We start from the raw sequence: 8,638 nt of genomic DNA, 5'->3' as shown, positions 1-8,638 counted from the left end.
AAAGGCCATTGAATCTTAGAATCACCAGTCTATATTTTAACACCAGTGAACAAACAAAACCAGCAACTCCCTAATTATGAAATGCATAAATTCATATTTTAGATGGAGATCGCAAACTACAAAATTTGTAAATCAGGAAAGGTTACTGTGTAACTTTCAAATTATTGTCCTATTCTGTCAACTGGCATGACATCTAGTAACTAGCGAACCTCGTCCCTGTCAAACGAGGAAATATCTCAAATTACAGTTCTTAAGAGGCAAACACAAGTGCCTGTATTAATATCTTTCTCACTTATATATTTTAGAGATCTGGCCATCTGTTTCCTCATCCACTTTGGCAAGCATCCAGACCGATGGCGCCATGTCCTATTTTCACATCTGACGGAGCGAAAAAAAAAACTTTCCAGAGCTCTCATTGGACAATCGTAAAAGGCATATACCAATCTGCTTTAGAGGTTTGTGGTCAGAACGAATATCGGGTGTCAACGGTGAAGTAACTCCTGACAGTAAGAGAATATATTCTAATCGATTTTCTTCGAATTTCTCAGTTATGTGATTTTTGTTATGCGAGTATGATGTGTGAATTCTAAATCATCTGCATGATCTTGTCGAACTTTTATTGAATTGTATTGCTCTAATTTCTTTTGTTCTTAAAAGACTGATTTCGATTTGTAAGACGTGCCAATGTTCGTTTTGCTTTATTTTGTTGTTTCTTGATAGAGTGAGAGTGAGACGTTATAACATGTACAATTATGAATCCCCTTGCTATCGTCTGTTCTCGTTGAGATTTTTTGCATCTTGTTACATTAAATCGTATGTAATCAAAGGAGAAAAAAGTTGCATGTCATTAACAATGAATATTTACAGCCATGACGGGGGTGAATGGCAAATAATTCCATGAATTAAAATAAAAATAATAAATAGAGTACGATGCTAAATTACGCAAATTTATTACTGTAGAGAGAGTATGTTGTTGCAATTCCTTTCTTATATTCTTGAAACAAATCTTAATTCTATTGTCCCATAAAACTGCATTAAAGGTAACAACCATGGAAGGGTAGCCACACTACAAATTTACAAGTTCACTAAAACTTAAACATTCAGATATGATTGACCTGACCAACGTACCCAAATACACACCATCCTACTTCTTATCATATAGGTCTTAGAGTTCTTCTTTCTAGACCGAATATGCTCACGTTATAATCCTAAAGAACATGAACATGGAAAATAAAATAGGATAATGCTTCATTTATGAACATTGAGAACACAAATAAAAAAGACCTTTTCACGAATTAACGGATTAAATTATGGTAGCAGCATCATGAAATCCAACTTTATTTTAGGACACATTATCGTGTCCCTTTTCGCTTTATAACATACGGAACTTACTCAGACTTATCGGAATGTCAAATGAACAACTTTTAAGACAATACATTATTTTTCAATATCTTCAACCAGTATAGTTCACAACCTATATTTCAGCTATATACGCATGCAGACCAAAACTGTCGTGTAGAAATAATAAAACAAAAACGGATAGTAACTCTGAAACCTAATCAAATATAACGACAATGGCCTTATTCTTTCTTATCTTTGAATATTTCCTACTCGGATTCGGCAATTCAATTATTGAGGAAAAATAATTTGAACAAATAATGAATGCAAATTAATAACCAGCAAACAAATACGAATATTTTAAACATACTAATTATCAATAAGAAGTCTTAAAATCAAACACTGTATAACTTTAACTTTTATTATCAAACATCATAACGAACAATACCAATTTTAGATTGAAGTACTGCGAAATAAGATACCCGGATACCCGGATTTCAAGCGAAATGTACAATTACTACATGCCACGTTTAAACTAATTCATTCTAATTTTTGTTGACGATACTGGCGGTCAAGAACACATAAATTTGAAATAAGATATTCAACTTTTAGGAAATATATTTCAGGAACTACGTAAAATCAATAAAATTCACATATGAAGGTCTTTTATATAATACAGATTTTACGCTTACAGAATATGGGTTATGGAGACGTAATGAATAAATAGATATTAAAATGTGCTAAATATATGAATCAAAGAGAATATTAGAAATCTAACAAATTCGCAAGCGCAGAGCTTACGTATATAGTTCATGGTAATGTAATTTGATTTCTCGAGACATAAATACACAATGATAAATAGTATTTTTGCACGGTTTGTATAAAAATGACAAATTATACATAAAAATAAATATTATTCCTGAGGCAAAATGATTTTAAAGTATGGCAAGTATTCTATCTTTGGATTTTTTTTCCGTAATAAAATCTTAGCTTTAAAGTGTTACTGATTTTCTCATCGCTGAATCGAAATAGAAAAGAAGAATGCAACACTACATTACTTCATGTTTTACAATCATATAAGATACGTATACGTCCTATGTTCCTTAAAACAATATCGATCACTGAATCAGAAGGTCCTTTGTTGAGATATCACAGTGTATTGCCCCTATTAATGGCGGCACTCAATAACGTACCTAGAATAGTATAAGATACTTTGAAATCAACCTGAGATTATCGCTGAGTAAGTTCACATCTACCTGAGATTATCGCGAATTTCAGTTATATTAGATTACATTGCGGAAATATTTATACAACTACGTGTTATTCGAATAAATATGGTCAAGTATTGACACCAGGCCTTCTGATTATTTAATGCAAGACTTCATGAGATTTATACGAAATTTTGATATCATCCTAACTAAATATCGAACTAGAAACATTTCTTTTATATCAATAATTTCCTTGTATACGGAATGGCCATTAAAAATGTACTCGTCATTCACATTACAAACGGATCTTTGACACAGAAAGTTCCCGAACACTGATTGACTTCACTCTGAAGAACTTCTGAAGAACTGTTTTTTCGTGGAAGCTCCTTCGCTTTGCTCCTTATGCATGCTGATTGGCGTCACGGTAAGCTGATCGACGTTGAACATACCCTGAAATAAATAAATAAGTAAATAAAAAATAAAAACATTTCATAACTCGGATGAACAATTCAACGCTTCCTCTCGGCTATACAGATAAGACCCCATACTCAACGTCATTGACAAGAATTTGCTACTTTCATAAGATAATATTAACCTTTCTCCTAGTAAGAAACCGCTAAATAGTGTCTCAATTAAGCAGAAAGGCCAAAAGAATTATTTGGTTAAAAACATGACATTGTTTAACACGATAATGTAATTCCGCGGTGATAAAAATACAACCCTATAATTATTTAAATAGTAAATGTTAACTCCGAACAGAACTTAGACAGAAATAATTTCTTACTGTATTTCCTCGATGTTTGAAGTCGAATGATTAATGAATTGGCTTAGAACAAATGAAAACCATCGATTCCCTCCAAAAACAAGATTGGAAATCGTTACAAAAAGTGCCTGTGCAGAATTACAAATTTCTCTCCGGAAAGAAAAAAAAAATCTTATAGCAAATTTATTTCATTTCAATTATTGCCTGCTTAACTTTCCGTTAGAAAATTGGCTTGCATCCATTTTTTTTCTGCATTGCTCAATAGTCTGTACACGCATTGGATAGAGGAACCAATGCAATCCTTTCTGCTTTTATTTATACATACATTTTACTCTTTCCATGACCAGTTATTCGAGAATGCTTTTTTGCTGTATCGTAGTAGTTGCATACATCGGTTGATAAAACGAGATGTAATTTCTTGCACATAAGTCCTTTGAATTTTGTTAAGCCGTTTCTCGTGATTCGATTGGAGGACTAATGTCAACGTCATGCGATATCATTCAAGAGGTTTGTTTATGACGCTGGGTACTGAGAGAAAAAAATATGCTTTGGCTTTTTGCCCGTTTGGAATAGAGACTGAAAACATTTGCCACATAGCTCTCAGAAAAGCGCGATGACATTTCCTTTTACTTCCTGATGTGTTGAAGCGAGATGTTTTCTTTTTTTTTAATGCAATTTTCTTTCTACCCCTCACACTCCCTGCGAAAAAAATAGGAAATTATTTTAAGGCACCATATTCTGAATTAGCAGTCAAGATGTAACTCTCTTGAACCTAAATGAATGCATCCTTATCTGTTTGAAATTAAAGCTCAAAACAACACAAAGATCTGTCGCTATTTATCTGCAATATATAACAATTGATGAAATAGAGTTTGGAATATAAAACAAGAATGCATGAACGTATACTGAATTTTGATGGGTTACAAATTGATGTCAAAAAGTGGCTTGAAATTTGATTATAACTTTGTTGTCAGTTAGTTATTCCACTCAAGATATAAGAAAATGTTATTTATGGATACTGGTCATACAAATTATCTGAAAGTAACAAAAACAAGTTGGCATTTCATTTTCGATTTAATCTGACATTAAACTATTCATCTTTACTCTTTCAACTTTCCTCACAGGCAATGTAATATTTAATTTGACTTAGAGCTAATATTCTTCCTCGACGAACGTAATGCGTCCGTTACCGGTGCTCATGTTTTCCGTTTATCATTTAACAGGCTCATATCGGATGATGTAAGAAAAATTCTAGTGCTATAAATATACCTTACTGATTTAAAAGTTTTCAAGCTCTACATACGACAAATTTAGAACTCGTCACAAGATATATTTTGTCCCTAAAAAAAAAACAGTATTCTTTGATGTGCACTTCCACAATATAAAAACGGGCTCCAAATGGAATCAATGTAAAATGTAAAATTCGTATATGTATTGAATCTCCCAATAAATAAAGCCATCTTGAATAAGACGCTGAACTGTTTTCGTGTTCATTTCTATTGCTATTATTTGTTATCACCATATCATACAAATATAACAATATAAAACAAAGTCCCTGTAACATTCGATAGGGTATTTTTATTTACTTTGGTTTATTTCCTTGTTGGCATAGTCCCAGGAATAAGTAATACGATTTATACCAATCACATGCACGCCTCGTGATATCAAAGCATCGCAATTCCTCTTTCCACTTGTTAGGTCGCGAGATTAAATATTAGTTTTATAAAACTACAAAAATATGAAATATCCCGTTTAAACATATCAATTAAATTGGACGCATATCAGTTGACGCGTCTAAGTGGACCTTTCCTGTTTCAGTTTATATAATTGCACTGTCAGGGGAACTTTGTTTGTCTTTGTTCATTTCCTTATTGCCCGTTGAAACAACTGCCACATCGGCTGTGCGCGCGCCCGCCATTACTTCTCGTACGTTTTCCGCGCGCTATTAATGCTATACTGAACGAATATATTAGGAGGCCAACGATAACTTTTGTATCATTTCTCGGTTCATCCAGCTGTGAGTCTCATGTCAAAATGGCAGCAATGAACCTGAAACTGATTCTCTGCATCCTCCCTGGTCTGATAGCCGTTTCGTCAGCGGCACGTCGTGAGTACTATCTTAGTCTTCGTACATTTTATTTGCGCTCGCACTACTGAATACTATTTTTAGTTGCTTTTATCATCGATATAGGAAGATAATTATGTAATGTATAAACAATGCTTATAGTTTACGTATTATCACAGTGGATACGAATTAACGTAGTATTAGTTATTGTATAACACAATTGATTTATAACAAATCAAGTAGTATTGAGGTCATATTGTACTGAAGTATAAGGTTACCAATTGATTCTCGAACGAAACTAATTAAGGACAAGGTAGTCACACTCTCTCCAAGTTCTGTTAGACGTGTCCAAACGAAAAGATCTAAAATTATGAAACAAATAATATCCTTCTGGAAATTACCAAGTGTGCATATACATAATGATTTTGTTCTTAATTTACCAGAGTTCCAAGTAGAATTTCAAGCTGTGTCAAGTGATTATCCACACGACTACGTTGTCAAAGTGTACATTGATGGATATTGGGGAACAATCTGTGCCGATGACTGGGATATGAACGACGCCGAGGTAGTCTGCAAAGAAAAAGGTCTTGGATATGCGAATACTATTACGGTCAGTGGTACCCTGCCGACTCTAAATTTGGACAGTGGGGCAAAGTGTTTATCCTCGGTGAGATGCTACGGCCATGAAGATCGCCTCTCGGAATGCCCAGAACCTACATTAAGACCAAGAGGAAGTGGAGGCAATGACAAGGCCGTAGTGTGTTATCCTCCCGCAAGTGAGTAAAATTCTATTTGATATTTCTTTCATATCACATCATATCATATCACAAAACAATAACATAACACATCTTCATTGGCTTCCATTTTAAGAATTGAAATAATCTAAAGCCGTAAATGTTATCTTTTTGGTATTTAATACTGCATGTTTAGGAAATATTGTGATGAAAACCAATGATAAAAATGAAAAATATATACTACCATGACTACTGCATACGTATGGCGATGATATTTAGGGTGGGGGACGGAAGTAACGATTACATATTTTCTTCATTTACGATAAATGTTATTAAATATCGATATCGAAGAAAAAAAGGTTATGACGTCACACATTTATTTTTTTTATTATGATTTTTTTTTTCCTTCTCACTTTATACAATTCTATAATTTATTGTATTCGTTATTTGTTTCATCGTTTGAGCCGCTATTTAATATTGCATGGTAGATATTGTTAGAAAAGGGTAAACTGGATCGATAAATGTTCCAGTTGTCACGAAATTACCATAGTACTTACACTATCCTGAATACTAGTATTTGTTGATAGGTTAAGGGAGATTATGAGTTTAATCCGTTAGCAATAATACGATTACTTTAAAAAATACGTTATAAGGACTTTTCTATTGCATAAACTAACGTATAATTATTTAACATTCTTTTGCCCCTCTCTTTTCTTTTTACCAGGTGATGCAGGTTTGCGACTCAATTACGGACCTGATCAGTATTCAGGCTGGGTAGAGGTTAAGCTGTCAAGTGGCAGTTGGAGTAATTTGTATGGTGGATTTTTAGTATGATTGGTATTTTATTTGAAGCCGGCGAGCATCTGTCGTCAGCTTGGATTCGGGGAGCTCAACTGGTGGGATATTTTGATCATATAGCAGCTCGATCAGTATGACTAGAGTGTCGAGTTGCGCTTACGGGATTGCGGACTACAGAAGCTATACGGTTTTTTCGATCCGCATCAGGGATAGAATAATGTAAAAATAGCAGTTAGGTGTAGCAAACTTGCAGAGTGATGTCAGGGTTTTGTCTTCAACCAATATTTAAAACTCAATGGAATGAATACTAACATGTTATATTTTGATTATGTGCATGTGAATACAAGTATCATATTGTACGTTTACGTTGTTCTCATATTTCGTCAATCATATTTTCGTTACCCTATAAAATCATTTCATTGTATTGTGTCATTATTTACAAGAGCTCCTGTAAGAAGTAAGCTGACCAAACTTGGCCCTTAAATTGTTCGTGAACGGAGCAGCAAGCAGGAGGGCACCATGCCATTGCCAGGACGAAGCTCTTAATTTTAGTGAGTGATTCAAGAATGTATTCTTGATAATGTTTGTTCTTTTTTATTATGCAATGTAAGATGTACATGACATGTGTCGAATATATTTAATTTGCCTATGCATACAAAGTAGCTGTTGCTATCGCCAAGAGCGTTTTCAAGCGGCGCGCGCGCATGAAATGTCACCGTTATTTTATATCATTTGTACTTGCTTTCTTGGTTCCTTTTCTTGAGCGCTGAAATTGATCTGCCATCTCGTTGGTCAAACAGTTTTGTGAATCGATCACGTTTATAGTTTAAAATTGTCAATTCGTAGGAAATACTTTCTAACGAGCATTTATCATTTGAATTTCCTGGTTGGTTTAAGGGTCTATTACATCTTAATGTTTAACAGGTGCATGCTGACGGACCTATGGCAAAGCCCTTTTGTTATTTCCATTTTAAAGGATTTTGAGAACTCATTTATTTCGTGATTTAAATTGTAACATTTTTATATTACATTACATTTTATATTTTGTGTTGTTAAAGGGGAATCCAATTCAAATGTCAATTTTTTTTGGAGAAAAATGGTGAAAAATCATAAAAGTAGATAAAAGTTTGTACAATATCGGACAAACAATAAGAAGATCATAAACTTAAAATTGCAAATGGTTGTAATTACTGTACCCACGGGAGACTTCGAATTTGTCGCAGTGGTGATGGCATAGCGATGTAAGAAATTACTGATCTTTCGTTTTTATTCGATACATTAAATTACTAAAATGTAAATCGTTTCCAAAGTTTTACTTTAAACTGCCTTCTTCGATCATGAGGACGTAAAAGCAATATGCTACTATTTATGTCTCTCTAATAACAAACCTAGAGGAAAATAGAGAAAATAAGAAAGTTACTTTATTTAAAAGTTTCGCTTTAATAATTTCACAAAAAAAATTATATGCACATCATGGTCCATAAGTCTGATGACGTCATCCACTCACAATTTCTTTTGTATTTTGTTATATGAAATATGAAACATTTTATTTGTTCCCTATTCATCTGAGAAAAGACCAATTTTTCTCCATCTATGGAGTAGTTTCACACTGACATTGAAATCATATTACAAATCAATAATACAATATATTTTCACTGGTTTATAGAAAATGAATTTAAGTAATCTAAAGCCGTAAATGCACCCTTTTTTATCTATTTCTAAAACTATCAAT

The 8,638-nt window shown here is 33.4% G+C and overlaps 1 protein-coding gene across 2 annotated transcripts; it reads left to right on the top strand.

Moving 5' to 3' along the window:
* Positions 1–270: 270 nt before the first annotated feature.
* Positions 271–7,950, top strand: LOC121405675 (scavenger receptor cysteine-rich domain superfamily protein-like). 2 transcript variants are annotated; one of them, XM_041596569.1, is made up of 5 exons: positions 271–506; positions 2,865–2,970; positions 5,325–5,416; positions 5,818–6,150; positions 6,833–7,950. In XM_041596569.1, exons 3-5 carry the CDS (start codon positions 5,344–5,346, stop codon positions 6,940–6,942), a joined length of 516 nt encoding a protein of 171 aa, XP_041452503.1. In that variant the 5' UTR covers positions 271–506; positions 2,865–2,970; positions 5,325–5,343; the 3' UTR covers positions 6,943–7,950. The 2 variants fall into 2 exon arrangements, with proteins under 2 accessions (XP_041452503.1, XP_041452505.1); XM_041596571.1 differs by lacking the exon at positions 271–506 and having other exon boundaries at positions 1,830–2,970.
* Positions 7,951–8,638: the final 688 nt, after the last annotated feature.

The sequence above is a fragment of the Lytechinus variegatus genome, chromosome 19 (genome assembly GCF_018143015.1).
Source record: "Lytechinus variegatus isolate NC3 chromosome 19, Lvar_3.0, whole genome shotgun sequence".
Classification (NCBI taxonomy): domain Eukaryota; kingdom Metazoa; phylum Echinodermata; class Echinoidea; order Temnopleuroida; family Toxopneustidae; genus Lytechinus; species Lytechinus variegatus.
Note: the sequence above shows the minus strand (reverse complement) of the source record. Positions and strands in the feature narration are given on the sequence as shown.